This window comes from Pundamilia nyererei, unplaced genomic scaffold, assembly GCF_000239375.1.
Source record: "Pundamilia nyererei isolate P.nyererei 1_Seehausen unplaced genomic scaffold, PunNye1.0 scaffold00103, whole genome shotgun sequence".
NCBI lineage: Eukaryota > Metazoa > Chordata > Actinopteri > Cichliformes > Cichlidae > Pundamilia > Pundamilia nyererei.
This window is the reverse complement of record NW_005187504.1, coordinates 1185455-1203086: the sequence shown is the minus strand read 5'-3', so window position 1 is coordinate 1203086 and position 17632 is coordinate 1185455. Positions and strand designations below refer to the sequence as shown.

Genomic DNA, 17632 nt, shown 5'->3' with positions numbered 1-17632 from the left:
AAAAAAAAAGACACAAAAAGAAACACAGAAATCTGTGAGAATCTTAGTAACAAAACACACAGGGATGCTAATCGTGCTAAATAATTGATCTGACCCAGTAAAAGCTTAAATGTAAAAACCTTTTTCAGATTTTTGGAGATATGGTGAGAACAGTTTTATTTTTATGAGAGACTTCTTTAACTTGTAACGACCTCCCTGGGGTGTTGATAAAAACAATTATTCAACTTGCCTGGTCGAAGAGCTCTTCTCGTTGTAATAGTCACAAAGTAATGCAATGCGACTTCGAGGAACATCATGATGTTCCAGTTTCATAAAATCCTTTTATTGCTGCTATGCTGATTTACTACAAACCTGTATTGCTTAATAAGGTTTTTGTTGTCAGGTTTAAAGGCAACATGTGATTCCTTTCATATATTCACAGTTTTTGAAAATACGTATTTGCCAGTTCCTACTTTCTTATTGGCTTGTAAATATTAGGAGCATATTGCAGCCTCAGTCATTATGAAGCACTTATCGATTTATTTGGCATTAAGATATTGTAAAATCACAATTCCAATAATTAAGACCATTCTCTCCTTAACTATTTACTTTTAATATGCATTAAACTTAATACAAATTATTTATAAGCAACAGCACCTTTAAGTTGTTATTAATAACCTTTGCTTCTACCAGAGGTTTCTTCCTGTTAAAAGGGAGTTTTTCCTTTCCACTGTCGCCAAAGTGCTCGCTCATAATGACCCCCTGATCTTGTTGTTAGGGTTTTCTCTGTAATATTATAGGGTCTTTACATTATATAGCACCAAATTATTTTGTAAATATAACTGAGTTAAACTGAATTAAGAATGGGGATTTTATTTTGAGTTATTTGGACATGTTTAAAAATTTGATTTATTTATTTATTGCATAAAACAAGAAAATACAACTACATTATCTTTTAAGCACTATTCTTGTGGTAAAGAAGCACATACGGGTCAAACTGAGAAATGTATTTACTTAGGTTAGTTCATGTACAACAACTTTTTAATCAATAAGCAATGTCACGTGTAGTAACAGTAAGCAGTTAATAGTTAATTGTTACTTTTCCCCCCAATATTTTCTCCATCCAGTCTCTTGTACTTTGTACCACTCTTTCATTGCTGGCATTTTCAGAAAATCTAAAACTAAAGGTCTTTAGATGGACGGACAGTCTGGCTCCAAATAAGAAGGAATGACATCATTACGCCATCAGACATGGTCAATACTGGGTGGAGATGGCCCTCAGACTGTCCCTGACAATAAACACGCGCACACATACAGTCGAACACTGACACAGTAAATTTCTAAAAACTTCAAACTCAATTATACTCATAAATTCCAGCTACCATTATTTGGATCTTCCTCGCCTCTAATCTCACAATATGTATCCGTGTGTGTGCGCACTGCAGTTTCAATACTAACCACTCCTTGCTTTCTGTTGTTCACTCTAATACCTTCCAGTGTCCCCAAGGGCTTCCACCCCATGTCTGCGGTCTTGTGAGAAACATTACTCACAAATGGAAAGGGTTGAGATAAAGTTACTGACCCAAAAATGAGAAGAAAAAGCTTTTTCATGAGGACAGATCGAGTATCTGAATCTATATCGGGTTTTGGTGCCAATTAAGAAAACCATCTTTGTTTTATGAATCTTCAAATGTTTTTTTTCCTGGTGTGGGCTTTGCTTCAAAAAAGAAAATAATAATAAATAAATAAATAATCATTCATGTAGGTTAAAAAAAAATTCTAATCTCACAGAGACTACAAGAATAAGCTTGTAAATTTGGGATAAAGGAAAAATAAAAATTCAGTGCATCAAACTTATATTAAAGACATTTCCCTTTTCCTGTACTATTTTGCACTCTGAACTGCACTCCACTAATTATTTTGATGACAGCGTAATCTTGGATTACTGTACATATTCACGTAAGCTCAGATCAAACACTTAATTCTGATTAGGACTCAGAGGGTGGCAGTGTTTAGTGCGATCACAGCAGGTTGTCTGTCATTAAAATGTTTGGAATGTCAAGCATCGATATCCACCACGTAAATACGAGACATAATCCTCATCACTGTATCAATCAACAATGCACTTAAGGGGGGGATTCTGTTGCTTCTGCACAGCTGTTATTTTTGTGGAGGGATTACTATGAATCTGAGAATGTTGTTACTTGACGTCACACTTCTCAGACCATTAAACGGTAGCTGCTGGTAGGATATTAATTCTATGAATATTTTAGTGTTGCAGGAAACGTCATTGTTTAACACCGATCGTTACATTATGACGGCGGTAAAAGGCTCTTTCGTGGTGAAATTTGCCTTAAAAATGCGTCGGGTCTATTGTCAATGCTTCGATGTGTAAATATGAGAACTAATCCGTGAGAACAATGCAGACGCATCATGTTCACAGACTTGCAGCCTCAGAAAGGAGGGACGAGTGTGTAAAAATGAATACATTCTTTTCAATGCACAAATATTTGCTCATTTCAATTAATTCTGATTGAATTTATCTTTTTATTTGGGTTTTGTTACCTCTCTTTTTAAATCTACTAATGTAAGGGTTTAATAAGATTTGAATTGTAAAGACAGAGGGGAATGATCTGTCATACTTTTCTTCACTTGTGTGACATGTAGCTATTTCAATCAGTAAAATTCATATTCAACAGTCTTCTGTTGCAGGAAATAGTCAGAACCAATCATTTAACTAGCTACATCTCCACAGGGTTGAATGTTGAGGCCATATATACGTAAGTTTGATTTACAGGGCCTCCATGTATTCTGACAGGGCCAAATCCACCTGGTCTTAAAGCTATTTAAAACAACTCATATTTTACAATCTAAAATAACGAGACTTTAGAGATTTGGACCAAGAAAGTCCAAATCTCTAAAGTCGAAGCTGTGACTTTCAGTGAGGTTTGTTCTCCAGCTGCTTTGTTCAGAACCAACAATAAGTTTTTATTCCCTTCTAAGGAGAAGACAAACAGGACCAGCATAAGAACCAAAGAATGTTAGTTAAATCATTGGTTTATAAAACACAAGTGACATAGTCACCGTTTTTAAACAGGATGACTCTGCTCTTCCAAAATAAATAAAAAGAAGAACGTGGAAATAAAGCTTTCACCTGCCTGCTTTCGTTCCAACCCAGAAAACACCCAGATGACCCCTAAAAACCCACAGAGCCGTCCTCTCCCACATTCATAAAGGATTCCCCGGGGCAGAACACATCTTTCTTCTGTAGCTGTTGGCCTTGATCCAAGGATTAGGAGTGCAAGACGACTGGCCTGTCTCTCCTCATTTACAGTATAACTGATTCTCCCATATAGAAGCAGATGGTTCCTGACCGGCCTTAGCTTTAACACAACCCATCTCACGCTATACTCCGATTCATAATCATTAATATATGAAATATTCTGATTAAAGGACGGTGGAAGCCATTTCAAATTATTTTAAATGGAAGGCCGGCTGGCAAAACAGCAGGCATGAGGAGTGGTGGTATAACCCAGCTTGTTCATTGCAATTCATTGTTCAGCGGTTTGTATTAAATAGACAGAAAGCTGCATGTGTAGAACAGGCAGTTTTTTATCCTGCTGCTGCTTCAGAAAGTTGATGTAGTACATGAGCGGCAGATTTAGACAATACAACTATGGAAAGTATGCATTGCGCGTAATTAGCCCACACATGCTTTAAAACATGGCATTACAGAAATTAAATTTCATTTCAATTCAATATTTTTTATTTATCGCCAAATCACAACAACAGTCGCCTCAAGGGGCTTCATATTGTAAGGTAGAGCCTACAATAATACAACAGAGAAAACCCCCAACAATCATATGACCTCCTATGAGCAAGCACTTTGGCCACAGCGGGAAGGAAAAACTCCCTTTTAACAGGAAGAAACCTCCAGCTGAACCAGGCTCAGGGAGGGGCGGAGCCATCTGCTGACCAGTTGGGGTGAAATAAGGAAGACATGCTGTGGGAGAGAGATTAATAACACGTATGATTCAATGCAGAGAGGTCTATTAACACACAGTGAGTGAGAAAGCTGACTGAAAAAGAAGTACTCAATGCATGATGGGAATCCCCCAGCAGTCTACACCTATTGCAGCATAACTAAGGGAGAATTCAGGGCCACCTGATCCAGCCCTATATAACTATATGCTTTAGCAAAAAGGAAAAATTAAAACACTTACATAGTTGATACATGAGCCTGCCAGTTTCTTGTAGCATAACAAAAATGTTATTTTTAAAAGAACCAAAAAAAAAAACCCCCAAAAAAACCCAGTACACTTTAAGATCAAAACGAGACGTCCTAATGTTTTTAGAGCCACATTAAGCACAATCACTTCCCTTATTTTCTCCAAACTGTTACTCATTAGATGAATGCATCCTTTTAGGTGATGAATGAACATCTGTATCAGTGTTTCTTTCCACTGCTGCTTCACACATATCAGTTGGATTCCATCTGTCTGCATCATAAGTCACTGTGAAACTCAAACTCATGATCGCTCCACGGTTTGCAGTCCCAAATTCGTAAAGTAAGATGTGATTAGTATCCTGCAGAAATCCTGACTGAATCTAAAGAACCTCAGACCCCAAGGTTAGAGTATCAAAAAACAAACAAAAAACTGGTATCATTACAAAATGATTTTAGTTCAAATTTTTGTCAAGAGAGGGTTTGTTTTTTTTTAACCTAATTTTGGGTGTGAGGGGAAAAAATAAAGTTAAGCTGTAATGCGTGACCTGCTGTGTGCACTTGGAAACCACAAAGAAAGTGTACCACCATCTCCCACAGAGATATGCTCAATGTGTCCTTTGGCAATGATGCCTTGATATTTGATACATTTAACTAAAATGTCTTCATTTAAACAGTGAACAAGTGCAAATTTGGAGGTTGTTTTCATTTTAATTTTATTTTTCACTCGCTGTTTGGGTCTGGCAACAAAAATTCCCTGGCTACGTTTAGGAAACAATTATATCTTGGATTAAACGATACCGCTCAAAAACATCCCTGAGCAAAGAAAAATGGCACTGAATCTGTGTTTAAATGTGCAGCCCAAGGATTTTTTTTTCTTTAAATGCTATGAGTTGAGTGTCAGACTTGTCTAAATATCGCCATAGACCTGGTGCGTCTCGTTATCGACACTCTGGGCCTAATATCAGTATTTGACTCCCTGCAAAAGAGAGCTGAGGTTATATCACCAGCATTTGCCAGATGATGATGATGATGATTATGGGCTCAGTAAGGACAATTTTATTCCTACAGTTTGTTAACCTGCCATGCCTACAGAAACCTGCATTCTAGTCTTCACAGGTTAAACAAACCTTGCTAGCTTTAAGTGATAGTGAAGGTACATTTTTATAGTTTTAATATATGCTAGCAGCGATCAGATCCCCAATTTTCTCAGCTACCTTCTGCTGTAGATTTGAGTTTTCTCAGGTGCAAAAGTTCAGTTATGTCTGTGTTATGTAGACGTGTCTTACTCGAGGCAAAAAAGGTGGCAGCTTATCAAAATTCTGTCCCCGTTCTCATCACCAGGCTCTGGAACAACATTCACAGCAACAAATTCAAGCAATCATGATGACCCTCAAGCAGAGACGTTCCCCAAGCTGTAGTAAGACATCCTGTTCTGCTCAGTGAGTAGTGGGAACGCACATTCATATGCAGTATCGGCGTGAAAGCCAACATTTTGACTGTGATAGTGCAGCAGCTGAGGTGCAGAAAGATGTGACCGAGCTTGATTTTTCTCAAGTCGGTTGTCTGTTAAATGGTTGCGAACATGGGAAAAGTCACAGCTGCAACTTCCTACGAATCCATGTTGATCTGGCGGAAGGAGTAAAACTTTTCTATGTACTTTTTTACTTACTGACTTTAATTTAGGGTATAAATTATAGCAAAATGTAAAAACGTTGGTGGGTAAACTTCACATTACTCAGAAATAAGACAATTCAATAATGGGTTAAATAGTCAAAGAACGCAACTTCCTCTACGTCCAAACAGAGGAGGTCATTTGAAGCACGGTGTGCGGGATTACATCACTGACAAAGTCATTTGGTAATTATAGGGTGTAATGAGAAAAAAAAGACTTGTTTTCTGCTGGTCCCATCCTACATTGTACACTGTATGTAATGTAACATAATTATATTTAAGCTTTTAAAATCCCGTTAAATCTCTTTGTCCTCTAAACTCATGAGAATCACAAGATCTCGACTAGACAGGAATGTTGGATTAGATGCACGTCTACTCAAAAGAGAATGAAAGGCGAGTGTGTTTAGATGAACCGGTAAGCATAATAACATTCCAAGTACTTTGGAACCAAATTTCATAACCGAGTCTTACTTTTAATGGCGTGGCTACAATTCCCCTAAATCTGAAGTAACGAATAGCAGCCCAACAAAAATAAACCCTTCATTTATCTTCCATTGTCCATATAAGATGTACAAATTACACCTTAGGCAAACTCTAACACATTAATAGCAATGTTTCTCATTATTGGCACCCATCCCACCATTACTCTCGAGTTGTACTGTTTTATAATTTGAACTCTTTTCCTTTGATCTCCGTTTGGTCTCCATTGACCACTGGGGAAAAATGGCCATGCTTACTTAATAAGGATATTCTTCAGCATTTTTTAGCCAACATCAAGCATAATCGGTGTTTATTCCTACATAAATGTATGCTTGAAACGAAATTATGACTAAGGGACTTGTGCAAAACCCCCGAGTGCTAACGAAAATGTAACAACGCTGTCATATGCACTCAGGAACGCAGACACAATGGGGCCACAATGCTGGTTAATCTAGCTCTGGTTTCACTTCACCAACAACAGAAATCCTTTTAGAGGTTTAGAAAAGGCAGGGGGGCTTTGTATTCACTGCATGCTGCTGCACACCTGCCATCACTCTCTATCTCTGAGTCACAGCTCTGACTAGTCACCCTCACTCTTTGAAAAAAAAGTTGGGTTTTTTTTTTTTGCAAACACACGTGCACACGAGCAAAACCCAACAGAAGGAGTAGCACCTGCATCTAAACTAGGCAAAAGACAACAAAACCACCAGCAGAGATTCGCATTACTAAATAACATGTACACAGAAAACACATGAAGCCAATAGTAAATGCACGCAGGTGCAAACACACACACCTCATCTTATCAACCTATAAAAAGCTGCAAGGTGAGTACTTGTCGATTTGTTTGTGCACGTTGCCGTTTCTGTTGCGTTTGCGATACAACACGGCCGCGCGTGCTCCCTCTGCGGCCTCTTATTCCCCCGGTGGAGATGAAATGTAATGGAGCCGATTCAATAAGAGCGCCGCCTCCTCGGAAAATGTGGAGAATCAAATCACACCAAATCCCTCGGAGCCTTCCCAGCATTCACTGCTGCCTCGTAGTTGGGAGGGGAATAAAACAATGGTTGCTAATTCACTTGGCTCTTTGCACACTTATTCTCACACAACAGGGGCAGAGTGTGATACAGCAAACGTCGAGAGCTAATAAAGCTGCTTAAAAACATGCCGTCTACATTATGTTTTCACTGAATTCGGGTAATTAATTTCAGTAAACACAAAAGAAGCACCCAGTGAGTGAGCTGGTAAAACTTTCACGGGATATTGTCTCCCATTACTTCTTAATTACGCTTCCTAGGCTACAAATGTTACCAGATGCCAAGTATAAATACTAAAAGCACTAGTCGCAATAGCGGGTAAACACTGGGGGAGAGGGGATAAAATCACCACACTTTGAACAATATTTAGCTTGGCAGGCTTCGGAAAGCAAAAGAAAGAAAATAATGTCTCAGCAGTGAGGTTATGCAATTTGGTTGAGAGCCAAAACAAAAACATTAAAAAAGAAAGAAAAAAAGACTGTTTTCAACCTGATACTACACCGTACCACCTACGCGGTAAACCACAGAGTAACAACTAAAACATCATGTGCTCCAATATGCTGTCTCGCTAAAATATGCGGCTGTGGATATAAATAAGAGACATCTAAGAAAAACATTTTATCCTGAAAGCAGCAAAATTTTGTTTCAGGCTTGTTGCAGCAGACTGCTTGAGCCTATAGGACTGTGTGGTCATTTTCCTTAAAGCAAAGGAAACGGTAGACGGCTCCCAAAGGCACACACGAAGCTCCTTCCAGCCTCTTTAGTTGTTTTTGTTTTTACACCACTGCGGTTAAATTGAAATTTCTGACCGTGTTTTGTTTGAAGGAAAAAGAGGCAATTAAAAATGAATTCCACTGGATATTTATGCAGCTGCAGCTACTTTTTTTTGCGTTTCCCCTTGGAGTGACCCGCACGACAGCGCTAAGAAAGCCAATAGTACGTTTTACAGGCCCAGAGGGAATTAAGAGACTAACGGGGGCGGTGGGATTCTGGTATTCTAATCTGGACACTCGGGAATATTTTTAGCCTTATTGTTCGCTGTGTTCAAAGTGACAGACGAGGTTACAGATGAATTTCCTTTTGGCTAGAACGCGTTTGGATAACATGTTTTGGGAAGATCAAGGTGACAATGCTGATGATCAGCAACTATTAGTAGCAGCAGAAGGAACAGTGGTAACAGGAAAAAGGAAGACTTGTGTCTTGTTCGGTGTCGTGTTGCCTTGTATTTAAGCTGTTTTGCCCCTTTTTGTGTTATTATTAGTCTTATGGCCTGTCAATCATTGTGTTATTCTGTGACTTGAAGAACAACTGGGATAATAGGTTACCATACTGTAGCTGGCAGGCCTCGTATAGACTACTGCAACACATTATTTTCATGCCTCACATGAACATTCACATGATTTATTATGCTCTTTTTTTATGCACGTTTACATACTTTAGCATTGCGATGCATGCAGTTCTGTTTTTGCTCTGCATCTTATGGTTTTCGCAGAGATCGGCGTTTTAATTTGTGCTTTGTGTTTTCAGTGCAAATCAAAATGTAGCCATGTTAAAAAGGATACCATGCGAAGATAATTATTATATTTATGTAACATGCTGAACCTAGATCGCTCTGCCACAGCTTTGTCTTCTTCAGTTTTACTGCGAGTCATAATCTTGTGACAGTCACAACATCGCGGCACCAACAAAAGGCGCACACAAACAGCAGAAAACACAACTGTGACATTTTGAAAGCCATGATTTGGGGCGTGTAATGGGCACAACTTAACAAATGGTCAGAGATCAATCTGCTTTTCTCAAGCAAATAAACAGTTTCCTGGTTTGAACGATGTAAAAACAGCGAACGCAACACAGAGCGACATCCTGTGCACGTCGAGCATTTACGCTGACTACAATGAAACCTTTCACACGCGTGCCATTTTAGAGAGAAGTGTTAATGTTGGAGGAAAAATAACATTTTCCTTCACTGCCTGCTTCTAAGGACATGTTATTGCTTTGATTAAATCTCCACAATCCTCAAGCTCTGATATCAGCTCACACTGCCATTTGAATCCCACAATAACAAACCCCCCCTTCTGTCAGGTGAGAGCCCCCCCACGCACACACTCTGCCACCCACCCTGATGTGCTTGGCGTTGCAGGATCTAATTCACTTCCTGTTCAGCAGAGGGGGGCAGACAGGAAACAGGAAACGTGCTTCCCGAATCTCTCAAAAGCTATATTCTTCTAATACTCGTGGGAGATGAGAAAGGAACACAATATCTTTCAGACGTTTGTGTCCCCGGCTGCTACACTGCTGTAATCAAAGCTTCCTGAAAAGAGCAAGTGTTCCGGGGGAGAATAGGTAGCTAGGAGGACATTATGAAAAGAAACAGTGTATCAGCTATGTGCAAAATTATAGAAAATTCTTTATTGAAGCAAGGAAAGACTTTATTATTTGCTCTGAAACCTGCCAGAGCCACTTACATTATCAGAAGAGACCAATATTGGTTACATTGATATCCAAATGAGTCACGTCTCTTTTAAAACAGTGATGTCTTAGAGAAAACAACGAAAAAAGCTTTGTGAGCATGATTTCAGGGATGTATTTGTCGTTTTAATTCCTTATTTGTTGACAAATGTGACCGTCTCTTTACAAATCGATTCATAGTTTTCTTTGTAAGAACACGCAAACTTTCCATCACAATTTTGTCCTCAACTTGCTTTCTCGGTCCAGAATCTCCACATTCAACTTTACAAAGAAACAATCAGAAAATCCTTATATTTCCATATTTGCAAGTAGTAAAGACTTAAAATGTTTGCTTGATGAAAGAGATTTAATTTTCAAAAAAATCTGCTTATTAAAATTATTTCAGCCTAATCCATTTGCCTGTCGCCGATCCTAAACTGCAGCAGCATTTCCACAAAACTCATGCTTCCCCATCTCTAAGAGGTATTAAACTAAGAAAATCCCAGTAGTCTGAGTGAGAGGGAGGAGAAAAAACCTCATTAATTGCTTATGTGGTAAATGAGTGAAATGGCTACAGATTTTAATAAGATGATGATGATTAAAGCCTAAATCACGGGTGAATTCCATCACCTAATTAAATAAGGCTTCGTATCTGTAATGCTAGTATATCATCTTCTGTTGTGCATCTGCATGCCTTAATACAGTGCCACATCAGGGACTGAACAAAAAATAAAAAAGGAGGGAAGTGTGCAGTGACAACAGCAGCACAATGAATTATGAATCGATACGTGCTACGGCACTCTTGAAGTAGACACAGGCTGCTGAGGTCATCTGGGGATGCGTGAAAACCACAAGGAAGACAAACCCATTCATTCAGCTGTGGAGCTACTTGCCCGCACAGACTACGTTTCTGCTGCACAGCAGGTTTTCCTCAATTTGCTTCAAGTTCCCCAAATCCATCTTAGGGCCACGAATCTCCGCGTTCATCGATCGGAGCAGGATTGGGGAGCAGCTCAGCTCAGCATGCAGTGCTGAGAACTCTGCTTCTGACGACCTGCATGATTTTTAAAACAATCTGGCTTTTGTTTGCTCTTTGCTGTGGAGTTGGCGTTTGGTTATGCGGGGGAGTCTCGTGGTGCCATTTGGCTGCTCTACAGAAACAAAACAGTGTCAATGACAAAGAGGCTCTTTATGTCAAGTCAGGGTGATTATTTTAAAAATGACTGACAGCTCTCAATTAATGAGACCAAAGGTTTGAGCTGCCAGTAGCTCAGGTAGTATTGTCCGTGGGAAGACAGGAAAATGATGGAAATGCAATAAAAGTGAAAAGGTGGCAATAAGGTGAAACCAACAAGAGCACAAAAGACAGCGAAAGAGAGGTAGAAAGGTCAAGAGAGACAGAAAAAGAGACAGATATTCAAAGGTTTCCATTCACTCACTGCCTCCCCCGAGTATTCCCACATCCCCCTGAGAGCAGCTCATGGTGTCTAGCAGTCGGCGAGCTGACATTTACCGCCTGCCTTCTGTTGCTGTGATTATTTTCTCCTCCAGGTGTGATAGCTAGCCTGCCGTCTCTGTGCAATAATGCCGCCTCAGAGTTACGAGAGCTGGGGAGGCGAGGCGGAATGAGACCTGGACAGACCTTTTACTGAAATACCACAGGTGAGCCGCACTTTGGAAGTACAGGTAAGAAGGTTGCTGAACTGTGACTGGCAGCCCGTCACCTGGCTTAGAGGGAAGTGGCTTCTGAGGGGGAATCTGACTCCAGAGGTATTCATGAATTAATTTTGCCAATACTAAAATAAATAATAGAGAAATGAAATAAAATCCACACGAGTCACAAAACACTTGAAATGCATCAGTTCACTTCTTACCTGTCTGCAGACGGAGGTCGCTCGTTGCGCGGCTTGCTAACTTGGGTGTAGAGGGTATCGGAGTGCTGGTGCTGTGGATGGATGTGAGGGTGCTCATCACGGGGGCTGTGGGGGCGACTATGGCCACTGTCCATGGAGCTGTTAAGTTGGTTGATGCCAGCGTACTGGTGGTCCTCCTCAGAGGATCTCTCCGGCGATCGACTTATATCCAGAATCTCAGCGTAGTCTCGTTCCCTGGCCTGACGCTCCCGCAGCTCTCTGGTCTTAGCTTGGATCCTGATAGTAAAGATGATGTTTACATTAAAATCCAATAACAATCTTGTGGTTGAAATGATCATATTAAGACATAATATTGTCGTTTATCCCAAGTAAAAATCTAGGCAATGTCTGATCAGTTGCATTTTGTACTTTTCCTTAAAAATCAAGGTTAAAAAAAACTAACCAGGAAATGTATTTATTATACATTTACTATTGGGTGATAGGTTTATCCATTGTGACCCACTGGCAGAAGCCTGGGGGCTGTTGTTGTTGTTGTTTTTTAAAACTTTAAGGTGAAAAAAAAAGGGATCTTATCTGCTAAACTTCGGCTCGAGGAAAAAACTTTACTCTTTGGCTTCTTCTGGCAAGTGTTTGCTGGTTTACTCAAATTACATTTCTGGGTCCTAATGCTCCTTTATTTCAGTAAGAAAGCCCTGAAGCACCTTTTAGAGCCATTTCTTCACCAATAAGATGGCTAATCTAAAAGGCATTACAATAAAGCAACATTCAGACCTGTATGAAAACAAGGACTGTATGATGGTTAGCCATAAGTTAGCTAGCTAGCTGAAGCATTTCCAAAACCACAACTGTGGATGTAAAAAAAGATGGAAAACTAAACACCAGTGATGTCTGCAGGGTTAATAGAGATGTGCTAAATGAGATATAATCTTCTAGCTCATAGGTAGCTCAAGAGCCATGGGTAGGCTTATATAGTTGGGGAAGATGTAGAATAATCGCTCAATAAAAGTGCATGTCGAGTCCCCAATAGGGAGAGAGAAATGCCATCAAAGTTGAATAATTCTTCAACACAATTTTTGTGTCTTTTGGGATACAGTGGAACCCCGACTTATGAATACCCCGTTTCACGAAAAATTCAAGTTACGAAGGCACTGAATAGCAATATTTCTGCCCGTGTTACGGCAAAATGCCAGAGTAACGAAATCCGCTGGCTCTGATTGGCTGAGCCTACAATGCCCACAATGCCTTCCGAATCATGTGACAACCCCTTGGCTTCCGTTCTTGCGCTTCGCTGTTCCACTTGAACGACGTATTGCTGTTCTAGTTAGCAATTAGCCTATAACCTATGGTTCACAGCATCGCTGCTGAATACGAAAGACCCTCGGGAACGAATTAATTTCGTTAGTCGGGGTTCCACTGTATTTTGAGCTTTTGGTTTGAAAAATTGAAGACATTTGAAGACAGCATTCTTTCAGAACAACAAACCCAATTCACTGAATAATTAATAATCCAAATAATACTTACTAGTAGCAGGTTCACTAATTATTTGTTTATTTTTAACTGCCAGGTTTCTGAGTATGATATTTTCAGTTGTCTGGTTTCCACTGGCCATTGACAGCAGCCAACTATAAATTGTAAATGCACACTGCAACTAAAAAAAGAGAACGGATGTAGGGCTTCATGGAAAATTGGGATGGTGCCTTACTTTTTTCTTTGTATATAAAAAAAAAAAAAGTCCTGTAGCGTGTCCAATCTAGATGAGAGATGCTGTAAATCTCAGTCGTCACATTAACAAAACACCAGATGAACCATTGTAACATCTGCTGATTGGTTATTGCACTTTTTAACTTTCCATTACAAAACAGAGAGAAGATCTGGAGTCTATTATTTATGCAATTTTCCCCACTGAATAATACCATAAACAATGCATGACAATCTCTTGCCCCCAATAACACCTAGCACAAGGGAAGCATTTTGTATTCACAGAGTAGCGCTAATATATAGCTAACATGCTTTTCTCTTTCTTTCTCCCTCAACAACACACGCAGACACACATCTGACATCTTTCTGTCTGTCACGCACACACAAAAATCACACATTCGCTCTTTCTCTTCAGGCCATTATCTTGTGAATAACTGGCAACGCTATTTTCTATAGCGGGGGGACTACCTATCACGCAGCCCCCGTAATTACAGCCTTGCCAATTATCAGAGCTTTACAACTACCAATTATCATACTGCTCTCTTTTCTGCAGGCCTCTTTTTAATGGCAGTGGGAAAGTGAATGGGACAGGCGCCGTGGTGACAAGGTAGGGGGGTGCAAGTGCACTGAAAACTCAGTGGGCTAAAATCTGAAACATTTCCTCCAGAAAAATTGCATGGTGTGCATAATGAAACAATAACTAATAACGAGGGCTCCCTACCAGAGACTACAAAATGTGTTAAAAAAAGGAAGAAAGGAAGAAAAAAAAAATCAAGGCCAAGTGGGCAGAAATGCTTCACTACTAAAAAGTAGGCTGTTAATGAACTTGATGGTTTCAACGGCTCCCCACTGAATCTGGTCAGGGGGTAGACAATCATTTGTGGCAAAAACGTACACTTATTCCAACAACTTAACTTGAAAGCTTGTGGAGTCGCACGCTGTGTCTTTGCTATTTGTGGACTCAGCGATTATCTAATAGCGCAGAAGGAAGTGAGGCCCTTGAGGGATCTATCTTTAAACCCAGAGGAAAAACTGTTTTCCATCAGTGAAACAGCAACAGCAGCAGAAGTAGTGGGAGCAACTACTGATTGTATGCACAAGCACAGTGGCTGATAAGATAAGGCCAGACATACCAATCCAACGCACGGCCTTTTCTGTGCAGCCCCTTTCCATAACAAGGCACTGCATGGGTCAACAAGGCCACTTGCTGAGTTAGGAGGATGCATCATTGAAACACTCGTGCTGTGTTGTGTGAAAAAGAAACTCTGAATTCTTATGAGCTTACGGATAAAACTATACTATCTTTACGTTTTGCTTCCAGGAAGTTAGACCTCCTTTACATTGTCAAACTTTTTCAAAACTATTCTTCCCACTTAGTTCTCTTGGTTTTGTAAAAGTCTTTCAATGTTTGTTTGTTTTTTTAACGTTAGCTGGTTTTTCCTCTCGTATTCATTCGATTAACTGAAAGCATGGAGTATGTCCCTGAGGAAACTGGAGCCCTCAAAGACAAAAAGAAGACTTTTTACAGCAGATCAGAGTCATGTTCTTAATAAATATGAAGAAATCCAGCAAAGATGTGACACAGGACCTGAGAAATGACCTGGCCCTTCAGTTGATCCATCTCGTGTTGGCCAAAGACTCATCAGAAATGGCCTCAAAGGAAGAAGCCATTCATAACGGACCCTGACAAGGTGTGTCATATTACACAAGAACTGTACTGACATCAGTGGCCAGAGGTTTCACAGAGTGATGAACCCAAAATGGATATTTTTGGCTCAAGTTGTTATCAATCCAACAGTGAATGTCTACAGCCATCTGTAAAACATGACAGAGGGTCTGTCATGGTCCGGAACTGCATTTCAGCCGGTGAGATGGAGCTCTTGTCGAAACTGACAGAATTATGAACACAGGAAAATACGGCCAGATTTTGATCCACCATGCAAAACCATCTGGAAAGTCACTGATTAGCAACAGCTTCATTTTTTAGCATGACAAGGATCCCAAACACGTTGCCAATGCAATGAAAGCATACCAGTATAGGAAAAAACACACAGTGGAACGCCATCAATCATGGATTGGCCTCCCCAGAGCCTGTGAGAGTTCAAGCTGTGGTGTTGGGGTCTGTTTTGTTTTTCTGCACCCATCTTTTTTCATCTACATAAGCTACATATACATGACCAATAGCTGTCATTGCCCAGAAAACAGCAAGGTGTCCAACTTTTCTGAATTACTTTTAAAGAGTGCAGGAAATGTTACTTTAAGACAAAGACCATGACTGTCTGTGTCAACATGACAAGCACTTAAAATGTTTCACAAACACAAATGCAGCGCTGACTGAAATGGGACAGGAAGGAAAACCACACTTCGCCATATCATTACCCTTAATCCCAAAATACCTGCATGTGACAAGGGATTTCTCTTAAACAAATAACCTTAATGACAGATGAAAGAACTCTTACCGTGTAGAGTAAATCATTAAGAAATCCAATGAGAGGTGGCAAAAGCCCAGAGGGGGAATAAAAACAATGTAGAGCAGAAAGAGAGGAAGAGGCGGCAGATAAAAGGGTATAGAAATGGCAGAATGGGATTTTATGGTAGAAGAAATTTTTGACAAGTGACCTTTCTACCACATCAAGCCAGAACAATGGTCCATTATGTGCTATTGTAGTCATTGTGTAATAAAGCGTTCTCTTACCGGTACTGCTGACACAACTGACAGACTACAGTGAAAGGCAGGAAATACATGAAGGGAGAAGGTCCAGCAGGACAAGATGGCTGCTGAAAGACCTTTTAGATTGATAACACGGGTACGTGGAAATGTTCTATGATTTAGCGACAACTAGCTGCAGTTGGTTTTAAAGCACTTGTGATTTTTGAAGGTTAATACTAAAAGTGTCTGACAATGCATGCCTTAAATATCCTTAATTCACACTTCTGTGTGAATTAAGGATATTTTTAGAATCACACACACACAAAATGCATTGTACTTAGACTGACGCTGTTCATCTTGAACAAGAGTAGCAGTACTGAGCAAGTGTTGAGGTCAAGGGAAGTTCACTGTGACAAATTACTTCATATACAGCAAGTCTGTGGTATAGATTGAACTTGTAACCTCTGGTCATGTGACTGCTGTTTAAAACAGTTATGTCAGAGCATGATCTGATTTAGTCTACAGACGGCTAAGGCAAAACCTGCTGTGCTGCCCAACGAAAAACGTTTATCTGGACTGATCTGGAAAAAAACCCAACAATCAAACGATAGCCTGTGAGCTAGCACTTAGCGATGGTTGGAAGAAGGGTTTCCATTATAAAGGGGAAAAGACCTCTAGCATGATCAGAGGGCCAGCAAGGAGAAAAAACCAAATATAGGAAAAAACAGAAAAAATGTAACCATAAGCAGTATTGGTATATAGGGAATGAAAAGATGTAAGTGGAGAAGAAATGCTCAGTGCATCACGGAAAGACCCCAAGCAACCTGAGCCTATATCAGCATAACTAAGGCGATGGTTCAGGGTCACCTGACAGAGCGACAACTACAGGCTTTATCAAAAAGGAACATTTTAAAGCTGATCTTACTATACAGAGGGTGTCAAGTGGAAGCTTGTTCCACAACAGAGTGCTCTGTCTCCTAGTCTACTTTTAGAAACTTTAGAAAGTCTGACAAGTCTGAGAGCAAGGTGCTCTATTAAAACAGTACAATACTATGAGGTCTTGCATTAGTATTGCGAGTACAGTAATTTTAGTAAAGACGATTCGATTTAGATCAAGTAACATAATATAACGTAACAAATTTATGACACTACTGAACAGTTATTCGCATAACTGTATATTTATCTTTTCTTCAAATAGCCTCCACCAGTAGCGTACAATCTGAACTGTCTGTCAAGGTTTGTCTGTCTGCCTTGGGGCTAGGGTCCTTTGAGACCTGAGAATTAAACCTGTGAGGAAATCCATTCATCTAGTCAATCACAGCTGGATTAACCACAGCCTCTGGCAGTGGTCAATCGATACCTTCTGCAGTGAGGTGCCGAAGTTCCCAACGGAACCTCTGCAGAGCGGCTTGGCAATACAGCAAACTGGATCGTTGTTTAACACCAAGGTAGCCGCAGTCTGAGCATGTGCTCCGAGGGATCTCTCGGTCAATATCAGCATCTCTCAGCTTAAATATAAACAAGAAGCGTGTTTGTGCTTTTGGGGTGTTCAGGGATGAGTCACGCCTGG

The 17632-nt window shown here is 40.1% G+C and overlaps 1 protein-coding gene across 1 annotated transcript in view; it reads right to left on the bottom strand.

Annotated features, from left to right (window-relative positions):
• pard3ab (par-3 family cell polarity regulator alpha, b) overlaps positions 1 to 17632 on the bottom strand; it is a 233486-nt gene that overhangs the window by 41190 nt on the left and 174664 nt on the right. Inside the window, exon 22 of the mRNA XM_013912826.1 lies at positions 11715 to 11990. Coding sequence (XP_013768280.1) covers positions 11715 to 11990 — 276 coding nt within the window. The remainder of the gene's footprint in view (positions 1 to 11714; positions 11991 to 17632) is intronic.